General features: G+C 36.5%; 1 protein-coding gene across 1 annotated transcript in view; it reads right to left on the bottom strand.

Annotated features, from left to right (window-relative positions):
* The window catches only part of LOC129751117 (calcitonin gene-related peptide type 1 receptor), a 157,631-nt gene that overhangs the window by 33,617 nt on the left and 99,150 nt on the right, over positions 1–24,864 (bottom strand). The window contains exon 6 of the mRNA XM_055746425.1: positions 18,832–18,958. Coding sequence (XP_055602400.1) covers positions 18,832–18,958 — 127 coding nt within the window. The remainder of the gene's footprint in view (positions 1–18,831; positions 18,959–24,864) is intronic.

Raw genomic sequence — 24,864 nt, 5'->3', positions numbered from 1 at the left:
TTTTTCATATGTATACATCAGTGTTGATATATGCATAACACTTTAAGTCAAAATTTGAAACAACAACATATTTATAAAACAACTTGATTTCAAAGTCTGTAAAATAAAAAATTGACCTTCGTCTCAAAATCATGATAACTAGCGACTTAATAGAACGGATTCTTCATCTCAAAACCATGAATTTTTTATTTCCTTTTCTCGTACTCGTACTCGAACTTTCTTCATATTTTAGGCCACTCTAAATAAAACATTGCTTGCAGCTTATAGGTCGGAAAAGAAAACACTCTTCGTTTTGTTTTTATTTCAACTGTACCAAGAATTACACAGTTTATAGATTCTGGTAGCCGTAATAACGCGTACCATAATAAATCCTTCTTTAAAGTCTTAACAAAAATTTTCAGATCGGAGCTTATAAATTTTGGTATCGATCAAATTTTGTTTGTTTGAAAATTGAGAACATCGCTCTTGATTATTATTTTTTTAATTCGAACTTTTTGCATAATCACTTTTTGAATTCTTCGAAATGAAACGATTTTTTTAACATGCTCAACTATCTTAGTTTCTATGAAACGATGATTTTTATTTGATGAACCATCACCTTATCTCATCATCAACCATCACCTTTTTTCTCAACATAACTGCTAAATTGTCGTCATACATATTGCAGTTATAATATCTTTTTCTAGATACATTTAAACATGAAAGTATTTTGAAAATATCTGTAAAAAAATAACATTTACAAAAAAAAAAGAATTTTATACAACTTCCGATAGATCATGGTGCTTCCATTTTCATGCATATACATTTATTTCAGTGTCGATTTGTCGGTTGGAGGTGGATTTTGATATTGCCAAACGTTCAACAGAAGTCACTCACGCAATGAAACTGTCTGCATCCAACACCGTCGTAGTATGGAAGGCAAGGTTGCCGGCTTTAATATTTTTCGATCTATTTATTATCAATTTCTTTTGTTTACCTTCACTTTCAGTTTTTTCTCTATAAATTCATTTAATTATTTTGATTATTAATGACTCTTATTGAATCTTCACAGTTCACAATTTACAATACATTTTGTTTTTCATTCATCAATACAGTTTGATTCCATATAGTACGCCATGGGCTTAACTCGACTGTACAGAACTTTCGCCATAAGCTGAATACGACTGAAAGTTATTTTCTTCTTTTTCTGTTCTTTTCAGTACGCCATGGGCTTAACCCGACTGTACTTCTCTTTCGCCATGAGCCTAACTCGACTGAAAGATTTCTTTTTTTATCACGCCATGGGCCTTACCCAGACTGTTAATTGCTTTTGCCTTGAGCTTGACTCGGCTAAAAGACTGTCTTATCCTAGATACGTCATTGGCCGAACCAGACTGTACTGGATTTTTTTTTATCCTCCTGTGTTTCTGTACCGCTTAGCCGTGAAAGAAAATACTATTTCTGGTTGCACTGGCTCTCTCTAAATACTCACCAACACACACAAGAAAAAAAAAATGCTAAGCATTCTTCTTGTAGGAAATTAAATTGCGCTCACCAAAAATTGATATGCATATCACTAAATTTCTTACTTTTTGCCTTCCAGCTAGTTCAAATTAACTGGCTAGGATCGCCAATGTCGTATTTTGCCTTCAATAAACCGCATAACACACAGGTTCTATGTTGTCGACTCACTTTCAGTACGTTCACTCTATTACTCAGGTACCAAGTTGCCTTACACGCTCATTCAGGATACCACAATACCTAGCTGATATACATTTCTTATTTCACATTGATTATTTTAAAGTGATTTATCTCATTGAAAAATAGAGTTATTGCTTTCGTATCTGTGAGAATTAAAAGCAATAAAACATTTCATCAAAATATTTTCCAAACAAATGATTGATAACAGTATGATGAAATTTTATGAATATTTTTTAATTTTCGTTTCGTTTAAAAAAACTTTGATTATGAGACTGTTGTGAGTAAGTAGGTGAGTAAGTAAGTTTACAATATTCTTCTAATAGTTAAGTTTAAAATATTAACTTACATATTTTTAGATTTCATTTTTATTATATAGATTTTTTTACATGGGCTCTAAAACATTTTGACTCTTTTTTAATTGCTTAGAAAACAGAGGCAACAGGAAAGCATGATTGAACCATAAGGTTTTTCACTAGTCAAAAGTGTCTCCTCATCTCACCTCTCCCCCCACTTCTCTAACAATATTATTTGCTAGGATACAGAGGTGGCCTCGGCCTCAAGGCTCAAAATTGTTATTTAATCCCTTTCTACCTTTTCCAACCTATCAATCAACTACAAGGATTTAGCCGGCACAGTTATTGATATTCAAAGAAAAAGTTTTGAGCATTGTTAATGTGTTGCCAATCCCCAGGCTCCCTTCTGAACAAAATTGATTGCCGCGGTCAATCATAGGCTAGCAACCATTGGCGATGTGAGATTGTTGATACTGAGCCATACCAGCCATCATGGGACTCCTTAGGCGTGTCAGGTGCTGCCATCTGCCATTTCGAGGCTTTTTAAGGGTTAAAGCCAGGTCCGCTACACTTTATTCTCGATCGCCAGCACTTCCTTGACTTTAATATTTAAGCGACGAACCTCGACAATCTTGTCTAAAAACTTTTCCATAGTTGCAACTTCCGTCGGGCTGCGAGATGTTCAGTTCCGGTTTTCGTTCCTGTGTGATCTTTCTTCTCCGGACATTTTCTGCTAAATTTTAAACCATTTGATAATGTGTCGTCCAATGCATATATTGAAGCTTGAAAACATTTTTAGCTTTTTCACTGTCACAACACAAAAAAATCGTAAAATTTTGGAACCATCTGTCACACGTCCTTATTCCCAAATCGCTACCTACTTTGATGATTTCGTTTTCGCAAGGTACCTACCTTAGGAGGTTTGGAATGTGAGACCTGAGATCTGAGATAATGGACCTGAGACTTAAGGGGGGGGTAGGGTCTAACACTTTGAAAAAATCGATTTTTTTATTTTTTTATTTTCTTATTGTAAAACATTTCAAGAATGTTGTGTCAAATTTTCAAGTCAATTGAAGCAAAACTGTAGAAATTATGGGCCTTTATCTCCTCCTATCTAGTTCTGCAAGAAAGCAAGAGCAGAAACTTCAAACGCGTTTTTCTCGAAAGCACATTTCTAAAGTCCGTGGACATCGTCATTTGAAAACTACTTATCCGATTCTTTTCAAATTTGGAACATGTTTTCTACATATAAAATACCAGACCTCAACGTTTTTCTTTTTTCTTTTTTTTACTTTGGGGAGATGTTACAGATAAAAAATGGCGGATTTTTTTGTGAAAAATCGTAGTTTTTACTTCAAACAGCCACAAAAATTTCATAAAATATTTTTAAAGTTAAATAAAAACGTTGGGGTCCAGAAAAAGATCTATTAAAAATATTTTGCTCTGATTTTTTTACTTCAGAAGATTCTGTGCTGAGATACAGTGTCCACCGCAAATCCTGTTTTCTAAAAGGCATCCTCGAAAGTGCTCCATCACCGGCTCATTTTTCAATATTTTTCTACGAAAAAATTACTAAATTTTCTTTTAACAATGCTTTGTATAATGCAAAAAATTTGAATACATTTGTTTGAACGATAGCTCTAGAAAAAAATCGTGAAAATGGTGTTTTTTTTATACCCGTTAGACCCTACCCCCCCCCCTTAAGGCATGAGATTTGAGACATAAGACATGAGACTTGACTCGTGAGACCTGAAACCTTAAACATGAAATTTGAGGCATAAAGCATTAGACCAGAGGCTTGAGTCATGAGATTGCAGAACTGAGAAATGAGACATGAAAAATAGGACTTTCGACTCTGGACAAAAGACCTGACACTTGAGACCTGAGACTTGAGACATGAGACCTGAGACCTGAGACCTGAGACATGAGACATGAGACATGAGACATGAGACATGAGACATGAGACATGAGACATGAGACATGAGACATGAGACATGAGACATGAGACATGAGACATGAGACATGAGACATGAGACATGAGACATGAGACATGAGACATGAGACATGAGACATGAGACATGAGACATGAGACATGAGACTTGAGACATGAGACATGAGACATGAGACATGAGACATGAGACATGAGACATGAGACATGAGACATGAGACACGAGACATGAGACATGAGACATGAGACATGAGACATGAGGCATGAGACATGAGACATGAGACCTGAGACATGAGACATGAGACATGAGCCATGAGACATGAGACATGAGACATGAGACATGAGACATGAGACATGAGACATGAGACATGAGACATGAGACATGAGACATGAGACATGAGACATGAGACATGAGACATGAGACATGAGACATGAGACATGAGACATGAGACATGAGACATGAGACATGAGACATGAGACATGAGACATGAGACATGAGACATGAGACATGAGACATGAGACTTCACTTCTCACGTCTTATTTCGTGAGAAGTGAAAAGTGTGACGTAAGAAATGAGACGTGAGAAGTTTGAAATGAGACATGACAAGTGAGCTGTGATAAATAAGACAGGAGAAATGGTTTCTCGAGTGGAAGGTCCATGAAAAACGTACGAAACCGTCCACAACAAACGATATATTCATGAAATGGGTTCTTTACATAAGAAACAATGATCAAAACTAAAATGAAACTTGAACAATATCATTCAATATTCAGGAAAGCTATGTGTTTTATCAATATCGACATCTTTTAAAAACAATGGAATACTCGAAGCTTCTCTAAGAAAAGCTATATTGATTACATTATACTGATTTTTAAAAAGTATTTTTTTTAAATAAACCTATTAAAAGTGCTATCGATTATAAAATCAAAACTACTGAACCAATTTTCATAAATTATACCATTTTTATCATCAGATGGTTCCAATAAATTGAATTTTGATTTTTATGGTCTTCAGAAAACAACTTTAAAGCCAAAAAGTTCTTAAAAATGTTTTGCTTAAGAGTCAACTCATTTTGTTGAAGACATATTCAAAAACTTTAGATTTATATGAATTCAGATAGATTGAGAGTTTATATTTGAAAAAATAAAAGTGCTTGGTTTCAGAGATCACAGCTGGTGATTCGAAAAGTTCATTAATTCGTTTAATGATTGTATAACTATATTTTTATGAGGATCAAGGAATTTTGATGGAAAAAATTACGTTCTTTTCAATTACTTTCATTTCTAATCAAAAGTAATAAATGTATTCTGAAGAGGCTGATAGGGAGATCAATTCTAGTACTGAATCATAGAATTTCAACATATTGAGGGCCAAATCTGAGGTATATCGACTTTTACTTGACGCTTTTTGTTACCCTGAGCACAACTACTGTGTAATGTTAAATTTAATTTTTAAATAATATCATTAGAAATCAGATAAAACGACCCTATAATTAGTTCACGAATTTGAAATCTACACATTCAATCCATTTTATGTTAGAATACAGTTCAGCGAATTTCTGAAATCACTCGTTGTATGTTTTTCGTGGCATTTAGTGTGATAAAATTATCACAAAAAAAAATTCAGTTAGTTTCAATTGGTTTTCGCGTTTTTATAGATTAAATAATTCATCAGCCCAGTTTTATAAATATAAAATCATTATTCAGTAAGAAAAAAGTGAATTTCAAGAAAAAAAATCAAGATATTCCAGTTTTTGTTGTATTTTCATTCATGAAATATGACATCGGAAGCCAAAAACCTGCCAAAATTTAGCTGGCATAGTGAAATTTCATTATTTCATCAAGGATGGTCACGGTTTTTGTTCAAAAACGCCATCTTTACGGCTCAATTTTCAGACACCAAAAAATTATAATTCTTTTTTTCTTCATAAATATGTATATAGTGAACATGTTGAAGATACCATTTTTAAGTTGAATAATAAAAGCACTGGACACGGACTGTTCTAAATAAATGCAACATTTTCTTTTATGAATTACTTTAGATTACTTAGATGAAAACAGATTTTCATTCCAGCTAGATAGGGGAGAATGAGGATACTTGATCCCTGAGGATACTTGATTCTTTAGCTATATCTCGAAATCGAATTGTCTTACATATTTGTAATGTTCTAGAAAAATGTGACAAATAGAATAAAACAAAAATGCTGTTATCTCAGCAAGTTTTAAAAATTTATTTTTTTGAGTTATTGAACTTTGTTTGAAAAATTTATCAAAATGTGATTTGAGGATCTCTTACTATCATTTTAAAATGTTTCCCACATGAATAAATTATGATAAAAATATTGATTTCAATCTGTCAATTGTTAGAGTATAACATGAACTTAGTGATGCCATATTTTAAAAGCAATAGTAAACACACATTTATTTAAGAAAAAGTTTTCCAAAATGTATGTTATGGGTTTAATTGAACCCTAGAGTCCAAACAGTTATTTTTGTCTGAATTGATCGTGATAATTGATTATCATAAAATTACTTCTATTTCTTTAATAACTTATGTTTATCCAATAATAATCTGTTAAAAAGGACTCAAAATACTGTTTAACACTAGAAGGACCGGCAAATTGAATATACCTATTCGGACCGTGACCAGTCAATATGACTGGTAAAGGGGAAATTTTTTCTATCATAATATTTTTAACTTTTTTCTTTTGAAATTATTTTGTTATTTATTTGATATCATTTTTGTTATAAAATGGAAATATTTTTTCACCATGGGTGCACGGAATCACCTCATTTTGGCATAGTTGACGAATGCGTGTATGTCATAAAATGAATATTTCAAAAAATTACCAAAAAATTAAAACACATTATTAATCTAATTATAAAATCATGTTGGACGGCTATTGATATTGACCATGGGTGCACGGTTTCACTTTAATTTTGTTTTAGTACATATTTTCTAGCATCCATCGCTCTGAAGTTTTTCAACACATTGCCTATAAATTATACCTGATATTGTAGGTTTTGAAGCATATTTTTTCTATAAGTAGAGCAATTTACCATGGGTGCACGGATTCACCGCTATTCATCCAAAATCATTTTTTTTGCATGCTAAAGGTAAAGAATAAAGACTTTTAGAGATTCAAATAAAAATTTGTGTTATTTACATGGTTTTGCACTATGAGTGCACGGATTCACCGCGTTTTAATCAAATATTGGACTTTTTGCAAATTTTTAAAAAGCATTTTTTTAAATCTTAACTAAACTAAAGTCGAAACCATGTCTTTCATGTTCAGACATAATGATTTAAATAACGATTTTTATTTAAAGTTCCGTTTTTTCATTCCTGGAAAAGAATTATTTCAATTTTAACTTGAAATAATATATTTATTTATTTTTTATTACAAAACAGGTTTTTGCAATCGTACATTTATCTGATAAGATCTGATCAACATCCAAGAAATTGGAAAACGGTTACCATGGACCGAGTGAGTTTTAGGGATTATATGCATCAAGTTATGTCGTGCGACGGAAAACAGTGAAAATGAAAATAATGAATCAATATTGTCAAATGTACACGTTGATTTGTTTTTCCTTAAAAGCTTTTAAATTGACAAATATTGAATTTAAAATACCTATCATGTCTAAATCAAAAATATTCTGTGTTCTGAAGAAAGTTGAAAACTATTTCACTCTATATAATTTACAACGGTGAATTTGCAGCCATTCCGTGCACCCATTTTCAAATATCCGCATCCGATGTGGTCTATCAGATAGGCTGGCGCGAGTCTGGTCTAGGTATGCCAGGCGTACTGGGTTCGATTCCTTGTATCGGCAAGAAAATTCTTGGGTTCAAACCCCATAAGTTGCCGACAGGTAAGATGTGTTTCCTCTTATAATAAGAATGTTTAATCAGTTGCCAGCTGGCCAGGTATATACACGGGTGCAGGAATACCTGTAAATGAACTTGCATTGGAAATTTGTCGAGCCTAATAATCTAAGAATGCTAGTGAATACAGACTTGGGCAGAAACTGCGGTGAATCCGTGCACCCATGGTGGATAACCAACATATAAGAATATATGTTGAAATATCATTTTAATTATTTAGTTTCATAGCTGACGTCTTCAAATTTGAATAAATAAGTACTCAATTCATAATAATTTTACTCATTCTAGTTTAGTATAAAACATATTTATCACCTAAAACTACTCGATTACTCGAATGAACATGTATTAAATCTAACATAACTTTTACAAATCTTGATGAAATTTCGCCAAATTTTGACAGAAAGTTCGATTATAGTTGAGCAACAAAACAGACCAAAAAAATTGGGAGTCAAGTGCTTGAAGCGCCACACAGCGGCCAATCCGATAACTTTTTCATCAAATCTTCACGACTTCGCATCGAAAATCAATAATTTCCTAACGAATCACACACTTCTGCCCACCATAAATTAACTAGGACTCATTGTCTTGAATGTAGCTTGCAAATGAAACCAAAAGCAAGCGAAAAAATTTTATCTTGTTTGAGTTATAGGGTTGTGAATTTTACCAGTCATTTTGAGTGTCCATGGCGAAATTTTTCTCGCTTACTAAAAGAGCTAGTGAAATAATAAATACACAGTTTTGTAGAGATTCAAAATTCATGAAAAGTCGTATTTTTTGCGAATTTTTAAAGCAAAGTATACAAAAGATATTCAACAAACAAAGTGTCCAACCAGTCATTTTGACTGGTGCGGTCTTTCTAGTGTTAAATCTTGAAACAAAAAAAATGCGCCTTAAACTATGCAATGACACAAGGGTAGTGGAAAAACATTGAGAATTCTCTTTGTCTGATAAATACAAACTGTTGAATAAGAACTAATATTGCAAAAAGTCAACGGACCTTTTATCTTTGAATTTTGCTAGATTTTTGCTCAGGGTCGGGGCACCCTGAATAAAGGATCAAGTCTCTTTAACTTAAAAAATATCACAATTTTTTTCGTCTCACGAAAATGCTTCTAGTTCACCTACGGGTTCATGTATCGTTCTAACTGTTGGAGCATATAAAATTCAAATTACACTATGTCAGAAAACGTGAAAGACGACGAGTTGCAAAATTTTCCTAAAAAAATATGATGCAAATAAGAAAAGGTCGATCCCTAGAGTGCCCCAAATTTGTATGGGAAATATAAAATCTGTGAAATGTTATACGCTGCTGGCTAAAATTGATTCTGGGCCTAGTACAAGATCTCATGCCAAATTTGGACTAGATTGGACCACGGGAAGAGGTCGCTCAACGAGCCTGAAGTTTGTATGGGATTTTGAGACATTTTGTTCGAGAGGAACATGAAAAACCAGTTTTTCGTCAATAACTTTTGTCTCCTTCAACCGATTTCTTTCAAAAACGAGTTTGCTTAAAGCCTAAATTATGACAAATATTTCATTTGAGAATTTTATTTCAATTAAAGTTAAGATAAAAAAGTTATTAAGCTTAAAAAATTGGCTAACTTTTATAAGGGTGATATTCATCACTGTTTTAATGAGGCGACTAAATTTCCGACCAAGACACTCAATGTGAAATGCATGCCGTTTCGTCAAATAAAGACCGATTTGAACCATTGTTGTTGTGCTCGATTGCAAGTTTTGATGTTTTTCTAATGATTGAGTTTGGATGATATTCACTTGATAGTTCGGAAAGAAGTATGGGCTGAAAATATGCTTGACAATTTAAAAGAAAAATTGCATAACCACGGGGGCTTAGGAACATGACTGGACGATTTTTGATACCTGGGCTAACTTTTTTACGGTGGTATTCATTACTGTTAATGAGGCGTCAATATGTTCGATTGCCCCGACTCATTGACAGTGATGAATATCATACTTTATGAAAACCCGTTTTTGAAAGAATCCGGCCAACGGGAACCAAAGTAATTGATGAAAAACAGGTTTTTCATGTTTCTTCCGAGCAAAATGTCTCGAAATCCCATACAAACTTCAAGCTAGTTGAGCGACCCCTTCCCGTGATCCGATCTGGCCCAAATTTGGCATGAGATCTTGTACTAAGACTAGAATCAATTTTAGACTGCAGCGCATAACATTTCACAGTTTTTTAATTTGCATACACATTTGTGGCAGTCTATTGTACATATTTCCGCCTTTGGGCGGGGTTTATGTTTCATCTTTTCTATCTAACTCATGATAATTTTTTTTTTCTCAAAAAATCTATTCAGAATGGTTGTTACTCTCAGACTCAACCGCCAACAATTTTTTTAGATCGAAAAACACATGGACAAACGCTTTATGATGCCAATTTTTCGAAAAGAGGTCCTTTTACATTTTTCTCACGTTTTTATTATATTACCTGTAGCTTTCTTTTTATAGAGAATGAGGGTGAATCTTTTTATTGGCATCACAAATAGTCCAGTCATGTTCCTAAGCCCCCGTGGTTATGCAATTTATTTTAAATTGTCAAGCATTTTTCCGCCCTTACTTCTTTCCGAACTATCAAGTGAATATCATCCAAACTCAATCATTAGAAAAACATCAAAAATTGCAATCGAGCACAACAACAATGGTTCAAATCGGTCTTTATTTGATGAAACGGCATGCATTTCACATTGAGTGTCCTTGTCGGAAATTTAGTCGCCTCATTAAAACAGTGATGAATATCACCCTGATAAAAGTTAGCCAATTTTTGAAGCTTAATAACTTTTTTATCTTAACTTTAATTGAAATAAAATTTTCGAAAGAAATATTTGTCATAATTTAGGCTTTAAGAAAACTCGTTTTTGAAAGAAACCGGTCGAAGGAGACAAAAGTTATTGACGAAAAATTGGTTTTTCATGTTCCTCTCGAACAAAATGTCTCAAAATCCCATACAAACTTCAGGCTCGTTAAGCGACCTCTTCTACTCTTGTACTAGCCCTAGCATCAATTTAAGCCTGCAGCGTATAACTTTTTCAAAAGTCGGGTCATTTGTGGCAGTCTAGTGATCCCCTTTTCTTATTTCCATCATAATTTTTGAGGATCTTTTTAGTATCCCCATTTGATGACAATTTGTTGAGTGGTTATTAAGCTATAAATAATATAGATGTGGGGTTTAACAAACGGTTGGGACAAATAACAACTTAATAATCCAAAATTTAATTTATTTTATTTTATTTGTTAAACAGTTTTTGGTAGCATCTGGCATCGTGATTTCACACGAAAATTTTCTAGAGCTCGTTTTTGGTCTGTAGGTAATTAAGTTCATGCTCAAATTGGAAGATATTTAAAATTCATCCCATGTTAACGCAAAGAAAAACCAAAGCATAAAAAAATTATCTAGTTCAACTACAAAGTTCAAGCCACTACAGTTGGTTTATGCGTTTTCTCTCTTTGTTTGTTGCTATCTGTTGTCTGTTCTTTTTCTGCCTGAATAAACCGGCAGAGGTGAGCTTTTGGAAGTGCTGGCTTGAACAAAACGAGCAATTTGTTCACTTGACACCTTTTGCAAATGCATAGGACCTGAACTATTTGCAAACTAAGAGAGAGCGTTAGGTGGTTACTCATATTTCCCTGGAGAAATTTATGAAACAGTAATAGCAAACGTGAAGGCCTTCCCTGGCACACCGAGCTCGTTCCAAGTCTCTGTCCCACGAGGCGAGAATAAATCTTCAGTGGGAACGGGTCCCACCGGAATGTAACTTAATGGTAGCAGAAAAAGTAACTTTAAGAAAGTGAAAAAATACAAATACCTACTAGAGAATTTTAGAATTTTTGGTTATGAAAGTGTTTTTGCCTGCCGTTGAATATTTAAATTATGTAGGAAAAGAAGGTCTACCTGGGCTAAGATAGAGAGCACAAGTTCAAAGAATAGACCGACAAGAAGCTCAGTCAAGGGAAAACATACTTTTTGTCGGAATAATCATTGAATAATTAATGTTAGCTTTCCTAGCCACCGCACCGTCACACCTTAAAGAAATGGGTGATGAAAATGGTTTGGTCAGGTTTTGTCGTGGTTTGCTCTCTACCAGTTTCACAGGCAATGGAATGCGTTGTGTTGTTTGCTGATAGGACGAATGTTCCGGTACGAAAGGCTTGCGTTTCCAGTCGATTTGACGGAAGCTATCACGTCAGGTTTCTGTCGACAGAAAATCGATGACAGCAACAGTTACGCTTCCCATCGGACATGGACGAGCAATAACGGTGGAGAATGAATCAAATTTGAAGACAATTATCATCCATCAAAAATTTCCAAATGAATGAAGGCGTAAGGGGATTCTTCTACGATAAATCGTGATCTTGAAGTAACAAACGAGAATGAATCTTCGAACCCGTTGAACCTAGTTTGAAAAGGAAATATGTTTTATGTCTTATTCACTAATCTTCTAAGAGCTACTTTACATAGAATAAATTTAAACGTAAAATATATAATATACCTACAAGACAGCCCCAAATTTGTATGGAAAATTTAAAACCTGTAAAATGTTATGCGCTGCAGGCTAAAATTGATTCTAGGCCTAGTAAAAGATCTCATGCCAAATTTGGGCCAGATCGGATCACGGGAAAGGGTCACTCAACGAGCCTGGAGTTTGTATGGGATTTTGAGACATTTTGTTCGGGAGGAACATGAAAATCCAGTTATTCATGAATAACTTTGGTCATCTTCGGCCGATTTCTTTTAAAAACGGTTATTATTAAAGCCTAAACTATGACAAATATTTCATCCCAAGACTGCATTTCTATAAGAGTTAAGGTAAAAAAAATTATTTGGCTTGAAAAATAGACTAACTTTTTTAAGAGTGGTATTCATCAATGTTAATTAGGCGTCATTATGTTCGATCGCCCCGACCCATCACAGTGATGAATACCACCCTTAAAATAGTGAGTCTATTTCAAGGCTTCAACCCTTATAACTTATTTTTGTTAACTCGAATCAAAATACAGTGTTGGGATGAAGTATTTGTCATAGTTTAGGATTTATGAAAAACCGTATTCAAAAGAAATCGGCCGTATTCAACCAAAGCTATTGATGAAAAACTGGTTTTTCATTTCCATCCGAAATTTGTTGTTCGTTGTTTTTTGTTTATGTTTTTTTGTAGTCACGGGCTCGCAAGGCCCGCAGCTAACCCCACCTCTTCCCGTGATCCAATCTGGCCCAAATTTGGCATGAGATCTTGTACTAGGCCTAGCCTGCAGTTCATAACTTTTTCAAGAGTTGGGTCATTTGGGGCACTCTAATACCTACACTGTAAATTTTTGACTCGATTTCCAGCAAAAAAAAACTGCTAGAACGTACAGCAATCCAAATTTTTTGCTGGAAACCAGTAATCGGGTTTCGAATTGCTGGATTTTTCAGCATTCGGTTGTGTTCTTGTCATTTTTGCTTAAAAATCAGCAATCGTTTTTCAAATTGCTGGACCTTCCAGCACTTGATCTAGTATGCTGGGAAATCAGCAATCGAGTTGTCAAATTGGAGTCTGTTTGTTTCCGTACGTTGAAGCAAGGTGAGACTCTATTTTACGAATTTTGGTTAGATTAATATAATTATTTTATTTTCCTCTATATTCTAGCTACCAGATATCCAGATTTTTACAGGTGGCGGATGATCAACACTTGGCACAGAGCTGCCTTTCCAGTGCCGGTGTTGGAATATCGAAAAAAAATATCGTGTTTCTCTGAATAAATATATCCCTTATTGAAAAATGGGAGAAAATAATTGTTTTTATTGCTTATTATATGCAGTATTCAAAATTTAATTTTGGATTGAAAAATAAATTTGATACTAAATACAGCCGGTTGAAAGAAATAGCTGGTTTCCAGCAATCTGGATTGCTGATTTTCCAGCAATTTGAATTGCTGGAAACCAGCATTAACGTTTGCTGTTTTTTCCAGCAATTTTAATTGTTGGAAATTTTGTTGGAAAGTCAGCGGGACAAATACCAGCAAAATTATGCTAATTTCCAGCAAAAAAATTTGCTGTGTACTCATACAGAAAGAAAAGATGCTAAATAAGTAAATATTTAAACTTCATTCTTAGTAAATGAGAATCGCCTTATATATCTATCAATAGGATGAAACACAAGCGTTTTAAAGAGGGATGGCTCATCTCTGTGGATATCTCCTGGACGTTGTTGACGGCATACCACTCCATAATCTTTTTTTCTCGTAATCCTAGCCATCCTAGCATTTCTGTGTATTAATTTTTTGGTTGACGATCGCGATACAAAATGATCAATTTTGAGTAAAAGATGCCTAACGATTTTTCATAATTCAACTACAGGGTGAAAATAAAGTTTCCGCACTTTTTTAAAAATACTCCTAAACGGTTACCCTGCTTACTTTTTAATCAAACCGAACAACCTGAACAACTATACCTAGACATTCTATGGAACCTAGGCAACAACATAAAAAAATACGACCTCAATACATTCCTTTAGTCAGTTGCACATGCCTTCGACTCATCTTGAAGCTAAGCGCCAATGTGATTTAGCGGATAGGCTGGCGTGAGTCTGGTTTCGGTATGCCCGGCGTACTTGGTTCGATTCCCGGCAATAAAACTTTCGGGTTCGGATCCCATAAGTGGCCGATAGGTAAGATGTGTTTCCTCATATAACTGACTATATAATAAGAATGTTCAATCAGTTGCCAGCTGGCCAGGTATATACACGCATGCCGGAATACCTGTAAGTAAACTAGCTCAACTGATTGATTCTTTCTTCCAAAATATACCTACATCAACACACGCAACACATTCACTCCATAAAAGTTCATACAAAGCCATGGGTTCCGGGTATGCGCTGCATTCCCAAACGTGTGCCTGAAAAGTTCGAATTTTGCTGAACAAAGGTTCCAAAGAGAATTGGTACCGAATTTTCTCGAATGCGAGCATAAAAGTTACAAAACATTCCTCAAATAGCCTTTTTGCACACCCCAAGCAACCAGAAGTCCCTTAAAAAGGTTCCATAGAAGCTTAATCATCTCTCGTTGGTGTCTGAAGAGAATGCTAATCAGCCAAAAATTTAAGTTCTTAAAGCTACTTTCAAGTTCTTTTAGGTGGCTGTAGAGAACGCTATTCAGCTTCTAAGAGAATGTCAAGAAACTTCTACGCGCCAAAAAAAATCCGATTGACAGATTGCTCTGATAACCAGATGTCAGATTGCTAGGTTGCCGGTCTATCATGGTCTATCTCATTGGTTTACAAATTACAAAAGCTGCTTACGCCTAGAGAATTGAACCGCTGCTCTCTAGGTTGCAATGAAACTCACCAGCCTCTCGACCAATCCAGCAATAGTTCATTGCCACTTGTAAGCGTCAGGTAACACTTCCTTCGAGGTTTCCGAGATTTGTCGCGAGTAGAAGTAGGTTGAAACTATATCGCAGTGACTGTGACTATGTGCAAAGTTTGTCCCTAAAAAAAGCCTTCATTGCGCCGACAGCGCCACAAGCCTCCGCACACATCAAGCTTCAGCACTCCACAATCAGAGGGCCAACCGTAGTAGCCGAGGCTATTGGTAACCAAGCCGAACGACAGCGACGCCCGACGCAAATACGAGCGCGAAGAGAGCAACGACCTGACTGCTCGGGTCAAGGCCGGTTAAAGGCGGCTTCCTGGTGAATTTTACGGTGACACGGATGGACATTCCATTATGAAGATCCTTCATAATCTCCCGGTAAATGTTCAGGAACGACAAAACTTTTCGTCGTGTTCGTTGGTTGCTGTTCCGGGTCGAAGTGAACTCGCTAAGTGTTTTCAGTCCAACAGTTTTAGTTCATAAGGTGGAACTCAGATTTGATCCCTCGCCGAAGGAAAATAAAAAGGGATCAATTTTGAGTTCGCAGTTCGAACTCCGTTTTGATCCATCGCAAGGAGGAAAAAAGGGTACTTAACTTTAAGTTCATAGAATCGAACTATGTTTTGAACCTCGGTCGTACTTAATTTTGAGTTAAAATAAAGGAGCGTGTAAGTTTTTGCTGCTGGCTGCTGACTGCCCGTGCAGGCATTCTAGGAAAGTTTATTACCTCTTCGAATTTTAGCTGCTGATAAGGCAACATCTATTCGGAGCCTCGTTACAGTGTTTTTGGCTATCATGTCGAAGGGTCGCGGTTCAAATCTGGTATCACTGGACTAATTTTTTTCATAAGATTGTTTGATTGCTTGAGTAAGCTAATAAAACAGATGTTAAGCAGAAGTGGCGTGCATGCCGGCATGTATCGAACATAGTTAAAAACAAATTAATTGAATTGAGGTGAAGAGAGAAATAAAGATGGATGCCGAGAAATCTGCAGAGCCATATGGTCTGGTGGTGACCAAAGTAAGAGAGGAGAAGAGAGTTTTTTTTTGTTTTTGCTGATTAAACGATTACTTGTGAGCTGAACAGAAGGCTGATCAAAACTTTAATAAAACTTCAAAGTTTCAATAAGAACTTAAATTTTGGGCTGAAAAAAACGAATTTCAGCACATTGATTTTGCTGATTAAGCTGTGTTTGACCTTTTTAACGAGACTTTTAGTAGCTCGGGTTGTTCATTTTTCGAACCTAATAATCTAAAGAATGCATTTGAGCACATACTTAGGCAGAAACTGCGGTGAATCCGGGCAGCCATGGTGGATAACCAACATACATACATATATCTCTGGTAACTCATCTTGAAGTTGAGAGTTTTGCCTACAAGATGGATTACATGGGATGTTTTTAAAGGTATAGATCGGTGTTTGACAGGCTAGTACTCTTGTCCCTAAAGTCCCAAAAGCGAAAAAAACTACTTTTTTTCCAGATGAGAATGATTGAAGCTGTAAATCCCAGGGGGATGGCATCCTTATTCTTTGTCATTGAATTTGACAACCATCAAAATTACGAGCCCACAATTTTGTGGGCCCATAACACACCTGACATTTGGCTGTCAAGGAACTGGACTAAATCTAGCGTAACATTTCAAAAGGGCGAAACTGCCAAATGTAAACAAATCGAGTTGACGGTCATTCCGGATGCACGCGGTTGCACTTTACCTATCAAACGCGGTTTTATCTTAAAATTACTTAAAACTTTCAAAAAATTGATAAAATTCAATTGGGCGAAACTTCCTGTTGATGCATTTTCGTTAGAACGTGAAGTTACGCCTATTCAAAATGGAGTGAATTTTTCTATTCGTGTAGAGCCAAAAGGCATAACTGAGTTGACCGTGTGTGACAAAACGGCCTAATTAGTTTTTGCGTGTAGGACGAATGGGCGCAACTTCAAAACCAAAACAAAAACGACCGATCAATTGGGCGAAACTTGCAGGCGTAACTGAAATCGAAAACAATAATAGGGCGAAACTCGAAAATCTCTGAAATAACGTGAAAAAAGTTAAAATTCTTGATAACCATCGAATAATAAGAGAATATAATGCACATTTTTTGATTTTGTTGAACAAAAAGTGGTAGATTTTATAAATAGGATTTGAATAGGTGTTCCGAATTTTCAAACGCGTTTTTCTCGTTTCGAGCTAACTGCTAGTTTCGCCCTTTTTAAATGTTACGCTAGAAATGTCAAATTCTAGAGAGTTAGGCTGATGTCATGCTGAAGCAACTAGCGACGCAACGCAATCACGCGACAAACCAGCTCTCATTTGATCTCCATGGAAAAAGCGCATACCTGTCATACTGGTCGCTTTGTAAAGCGCGACAAATCTGATGCCAGTGTGTTTTGTAGCGCGACTGGTAGGAAATCCAATGGGAATATTGTTTTTTCTCGATTTGAAGCAGTGATTCCGAGTTTTAAGCACAATAGTACGAAGATCTGTCCGAACTTGTGATAATAAACTAAAAAATATCTTAATCGGTGAGAAAATTTTCATGAATTCTTAGTTCCGGCAAAAAAACAAGGAATTTTGTCGGTTCAAATTTCGGCATTCTTGCAATCCGGGTCGTGATTTGATGAGTTTTTGATGGCTCCCGAAAGAAAGGAAACGATTCAAAGCATTATCAGATGTAGAGAAGTGATGATTTGTAGGGAATTTCAAAGCGACAGGTCGCGCCAGCATGACATACCAATGCGATGCAACGCTTTCTTATTGGAACGTTGCGTTGTGTTGCGTTGCTAGTTGCTTCAGTATGACATCAGCCTTATGGTTGATTGTACGAACACAAACACAACAATCATACTGGTTCCTCATTGGATGAAATTTTGACTTTTTGATGCAGTTTAAAAATTTTCTTCGAGGTTTTTTTTCAAAAATGATTCAAACGTGAAAACAATCAGACGTGAAAAATAATAAATTTAAGAAGTTGTGCATGACTTAACTGTGGAAGCAAATCTGAGCAATGCAGTCTTGCGGTTAATTAAAAAATCTCCGGTGACGAGAATTGATTACTTTTATAAGCACGCACTGCCAACGTTTGCATATATACTAGCTCTAGAAATCTTTCTAATGAACACCAATCCAATCAAAAGTTGAATGTCGTTCTCCAGAGGCTCACCACAATCCATCGACTTCGCATGCCTTCCTTCAAGCTCGATAGGCTGCACTGCAACAGTAGAATTGATTAACCGGTTGCACTTCCGTCAGGAAGAACAACAAAGACGCAAAAAACTAAAACAGCTGAGAGCTACTCATGGAAAATCCTTCATTTTGAAGTGAAACTTTAAACGGTATCAGGTATTTTTTTTCCGGTCAATCACTGTGAATATGTTGCTCAAACATGTTGAAAACTGATTTAACTTTTTTTATTGATTGTAACAGTCAATCTAAAAATTAACCTCACGTTTAGAATGTTGCACATATACCTTGACTTGATGGCCTCACAATGTATCATTACAGGTCATTTGAAGCCTAAAATCAACACACAAATTTACCGAAGCTAGTTCGATCCCCGAAACTGACCCAGTGCGACCAGCAAGAGGGGTAATTTGGCCTGGTCCCAACGGAAAAACAACAAAACCACAAACTACAGTAAAGCACTCACCTCGTTTCGGTTGGTCACATCCGGATCTTCGATGACAAGCTTGTACCAACAGAGCCAGCAGATGCAGCTCAGGGCCAGCGAGATGAACAGGTTGATGTGGATGCGGATGCGAGTGCATTTCAGGGTCCTTTTGACATGGGGAAAATTCCACGGTTTCCCCCAGATTGCGGCAACGCAGGAAATTAGCAGCAAACAACGAGAACAGAGATGGAGGGATAAAAAAACAGGCAAGTGTTAAAAAGGCTGCAACAACGCCCCCACAAAACAACAAATATTGGTTCAAGCTATGGCAAATAATTCGCAACGGGCGTGTTGTTGCACATTTCGTGACGAGTATTTGCGTTACTAGAACGGTTCAGTGAGATTTTTTTTCTTCGAAAAAGTGAACTTTTCATGATATATTTTTTGGGTAAAAAAAATACTTGGAATCGCTTCGTAAAATGTTTGCAAAACAAAAAATAATGAATCACTCTCAATAGCCATGGGTGGAAGTATAAATGCAAATGCACTACACGTGAAATTGAGCTCGGAAACTATGTATGGATGTGAAACCGTTTTGTTCCATATCTTTCCTGCAGAATGTAAGCAAACAAACGAACGAACGAGGAAACCAAACACAACAACGTTGCACAAATTTGAAAACTTCGTTTAAGGATGGAGGAAAACCAAGACACATCAGCAGACCTAAAACCCCACACACTCACTACTATTTGTGGTAATTTGAGATCCAAGGATTGAATATAAGTTATTTTAAGAAGCAAACTTTCGAATTAAAGCTTCCTAAATTGCTTAGGAATTCCAACAATATCGACGAATAGAATGCATCCTCTTGAAGGTTTTTATTCCTCTTAAGAGCAACAGTCTCGATGTTATTTCCCAAAACAGTGTTCCCCCACAATGGACGTCTGCTTCGAGAGGCTCAAGTAGTTTTGATGTACCTACGGCTGCGAATGTTTTTATTATGCAAAAGTGTCCTGTCCAGACAACCTTTCTGCATAAATATTATGATGTATGGAGCTTGTAAATGTGTTCATCTTTCGTGTAAAGGGGCAAGAAAAGGATCTCTTTGACGGCATCCAAGAAACATGACATTTTGTTATGTATTCTCATCCCGAGAAGGAATCATTTATTGAGCTTCGTCCATCTCAGATGGTCAGCAACGTTTAAGCTTAAAAATAGTTTAACTTTTTCTGACTTGAATCTGAAGAACAGATCATTGAACATTTAATCGAATATTTTTCGAATACGTTTCCCAGAGTTTTTATAATGATGGTATATTTTTCACTTTTATTTATATTAGCTTAGCTTAGCTAGATCGACTACTCACATCCATCTTGAATCATCGGGCCCGATATGAAAGATGACTGGATGAAGAAATTATAAGTTTTGTACTCTGTACTCTGCGAATCGAGGATGGGTCATTCGGCCGAAAGTCATGAGGCCGAATGCGTTATTTGGCCGACGATTATCCAGCCGAATGCTGTTAGGCCGAAAGGATGTTCGGCCGAATGGTCATTATGCCGAAAGGTCATAAGGCCGAATGGTCATTTGGCCGAATGGTCGTAAGACCGAAATATCGCTAGGCCGAATGGTCGTAAGGCCGAATGTACGTAAAGCAGAATGTACGTAAGGCCGAATAGATGCTAGGCCGAAACGTCGTAAGGCCGAATGGTCGTTGGGCCGAATGGCCATAAGGCTGAATGCTCATCATGAATGGTTGCTAGGTCAATAAGAAATCTTTTACACTTGTCTGCATGCTAGGCCGAATGATCCTTAGACCGAATGGCTGTTAGGCCGAATTGAAATTTTGTTTTTTTTCCCAGGAACGGGTCATCCCAGAAGGGGCTGCCCAACAACACCCAGTCCCTGGTCTAAAGCCACGGGGACTATTGGGTTTGGGCGCTCAAGGCCTCTGTTCCTGGGTCTCAGAGCGTTTGTTAGGCTGGGGGAGTTTTCGGATGGGTGGATTCCTAACAACAAGAGTTACTTTTTGTTTGGTGTTTATGGTGTTTCGAATTCACGATGTCGGAAGTAAAGCACACAGGGCTCGGGCTGGTAGCGGGGCAATCGGCCTACTCGGTCGAACGTTGGAATCGCCACGGGCCGGGCGATGCCTGGATGGGATGGGAGCGGTGCGGGATCACGAACCACACTCACGGCACGGTTGGTCGCTTCGATCTCTGTCCATGGTTATGCAGACCAACCAAGTGCTTATGGCAAAGCGCTTACCTCGATCTTCGGCTGCCTAGGTTCTGTCTCTCTCGGCTGGGATGGGACCAGACTGACCAAGTCCCACCCACACAAGGCTGGTCGTCGTTGGTCTGGTTCGCGCTGCTGGTTGGCGCACACCTCGCACCACCAAATTTATTGAGTCACGCACACAAGAATGGACGCGGCTCAATCGCGTTGGCGGCTGGCACACAAAAGATGATAAATCCCACCAACAAATACGCTGATTGGATTTTCGTTTGGTCGGTGTTGCTTGGGCTGGCAAACCTCGGATTTCGGTTGCGATTCACCACGGTACCACTCACTGCACGGTTTATCGTTTGGACCGTTTTGAATGATCGTCCATACAGTTTGCAGAGCGCTTGCTGGATACGTCCGTTCACTTTCGCCGCCGGAAACCAAGAGGCTTGGTTCAGCGTTTTGACTCGCCAAGTTGATTCGGCGTCTCGACGTTGCGCTGCTGATTTGCGTTCTTCCAGAACGCGTGGTTGTGGTCGTTGCATCAGTACAACGCATGTGCTTTTTCGGTTTCGCCTACTTTTCGCTGACCACCACGTATTTGAATTCAAACCGAACGTTGATCTTTCTAAGCTTAACAATTTCCTACCCTAGCTCCAACCCATCAAAAAAAATTATATTGTAAAACAAAAACAATGTTACCGAGTTGGTAACAGAATGGACGATAGGCTGTATGTTTATAAGGCCGAATGGTCTTTTGGTCAAATGGTTATTAGACTGAATGGTCGTAAAGCCGAATGGACGATAGGCCGAATGGTCGCAAAGACGAATGGTCGAATCCGGCATTGCATCCGTTCGGCCTGATGACCATTCGGCCTGATTACTATTCATCCTAACGACCATTCGGCCTAACTACTGATCGGCCTAACATGCAAGGAAGCGATAATATGTCTTATAGGCTTAGCATAAATTCGGCCCAATGACCATTCAACCTAACAACCATTCGGCCTAGTGGCTATTCGGCCTAACAATCTTTTAGCATCCGTTCGGCCTTACGTCCATTCGCCCTTACGACCATTTGACCCGACGACCATTCGGCCTTACGACCATTCGACCTAGTGACCATTCGGCCTAATGACCATTTGGCCGAACAACCATTCGGCCTAATGAGCATTAAACCTAATGACCATTCAGCCTATCGTCCATTCGGCCTGATGACCATTCGGCCAAACATCCATTCGATTAAAAAACATTTGGCCAAATATACTTCGGCCTAATGTCCCATTCGGCCTATTGTCCTATTCGGCCGAAAATCTGTCGGCCTTTTAACCCATTCGGCCTAGCGACCTTCGGCCTAACATCTTTCGGCCTATCGGCCTTCGGCCGAATGTTCGGGCCCCCATGTCTAAATTTGACAATTGATATAAAATATACCCATAATAATTTGTTTAAAATTTGATAATATAAAATTTTCAGTTACGAAAAAACACGTCTGTCACGTTCAACCAACGCCTACTTATCCTGAAAAAGTTGAAATAAAAAAAATGAATTGAACCATTGTAGAAAACTAGTCCAAATAGAACGATTTATTTATTTTATTTTTCAACAGAAATGTAGAGACTGTTATCACATATAAAAACTATGTTATTGTTTTCAACATGTATGATTAAAAAATTTATGAAACAACTTCCCGCATTTGATCTGAAACATTAAGATTCAACTTGTGCACTGTTTATGATTTAATCATAATACCCAGTACCGTTTATAATTGTATAGAAATTGGAAGCAACGCACTGTCATTTCGACTTTAAACTTCCGTATTTTTATACTCTAGTTATATTTTTTTTTTCAATTTATCTACATAAACTATCACAAATTTGCGTTTTTTAAAGATTGTGTCGAAAATCGGCCTTTTTAGACTTAAGCCATTCAAACTGAAATATCTCAAAAACTATGCAACGCCTTTTATTGAAAATTTGCGGAGTAATTGTGGAAATATAATGCTAACATATCTAAAGTTTTTGTAAAGTTCTATTAAAGGAGTCAAAAGTTACACGAGGTACAATTTTTCAGAGACGAATCTAAAAATACAATTTCTTATAATTTTGGACGAATGTTTCCAAATTAAAATTATATTTTATTTTATGAAGGATTAATCACCGTAATTTGTATTTGTAGATTTAATTTATCGGCCTAGCGGTGAAAAGTGATATCCTTTTTAGTAGGGACATCAAAAGATTATGGAAATTTTTTTTATATAGGTGGATAGAAGGTTAGATGAAATGAAAGATGTTGAAAATGAGTGGGTAGAACTTATTTAGAAGGATATCATCACATATCAAATTTTTGTTCCTCACGGGCCTACTACTATGAAGCGCACTGCAAGTTTTCCCTTGTAGGGCGGACCACGCTTGGCCTACTAATGTGTGGTGGTAGATGCAACTCTATCTGTATCTACCGCTTCATAGTAGTAGGCCCGTGAGGAACAAAAATTTGATATGTGATGATATGCTTCTAAATAAATTCTACTCGCTCATTTTCAACATCTTTCATTTTCGTCTAACCTTCTATCCACCTATATAAAAACTTCATAATCTTTAGATGTCCCTACTAAAAAAAAGGATATCACTTTTCACCGCTCGGCCGATAAATTAAATCTACAAATTATATTTTATATTCAACAACCGTTATATCTGTTCAAGTTAAAAACTCAGAATAATATCGTGAAAATCTGATTTCAAAACACAACTGAGTTATTCAATCCAATCCATTTTTGCTTTGTTATTGCTTTTGTTAGACATTTGTTGACTGATTTGTTGATGGAAAGGATATTGTTCTCAAGAACCGTCCAAAGTTCTTTAGAAATAGTATTTTAGGTTAATGCCTGAAATATTGTACCTCGCGTTAATTTCGATTCCGTCGATAGAACTTCTCAAAATTTTTTGACTTCAACTATCACTATGTAAAATTTAAATGAAAGGCGTAAGTTAGTTTCTGAGATATTTCAGTTTGAATTGCAAAAGTTCAAAAAGCCCGATTTTTGAAGAATTACTGTACCTAAGCCCACACATACTTAAGACAGCTCAAATTTTGTGAAATAAATATCATCAGAGTAAAAAGTTACGGAAGTTCATAGTCGAAGTAATAGTGTGCGTGCTTCCTATTTCTATACAATTATGAACGGTACTGTACATAAATGAATATTGATTACTTTAAAGTTTTGAACATTTGAATAAGGTGTCGTAACCGAAGGTCACACATTTCCGATCTATGGTTTTATAACTTTTATTTTGAATCCAACTTTCACGGAGTGCTTTGAACGACCATAACCTTGTAAGTACAATCTTTTTCAAACTGAGGTCCCAGACCAACGAGAGCTGCTGCAGACCAAATTTTATTGTTTTTCTCTGTTTCGCTCATTTAACAATTGTATATTCTTCTCTCTCTCTCTCTCAATCATTTTATTGATATGTACCTATTGTTCTCTTTTCGTAACTTGTGTATCGATAGTCGATTTACACTGATATTAATTTTCAGATATATTTAATCATTTACATAACATCTATATTTCCCATTTTATACATTTTTTTCATCTTTCTTTACTACATAATGGAAAATTGAAAAGGGATTTATTTTATACACAATTGTTAATGCATAATATTTAGAATTTACAATTCGAATTTATGAAATATCGATGGGTTTAAAACATTCCAAATCATTCTATCAAAATTAAGAAATGTTTTTTTTTGCGTGGCACACATATTTATGCAAAATTTTTCGCATTGAAAACATTGTAGTATTTATGTTCAATTCCCTACACAGAAGTTTTGATTCACTGATTATAGA

This window comes from Uranotaenia lowii, chromosome 3, assembly GCF_029784155.1.
Source record: "Uranotaenia lowii strain MFRU-FL chromosome 3, ASM2978415v1, whole genome shotgun sequence".
Classification (NCBI taxonomy): Eukaryota; Metazoa; Arthropoda; class Insecta; order Diptera; family Culicidae; genus Uranotaenia; species Uranotaenia lowii.
This window is presented reverse-complemented; position numbering and strand designations above follow the sequence as displayed.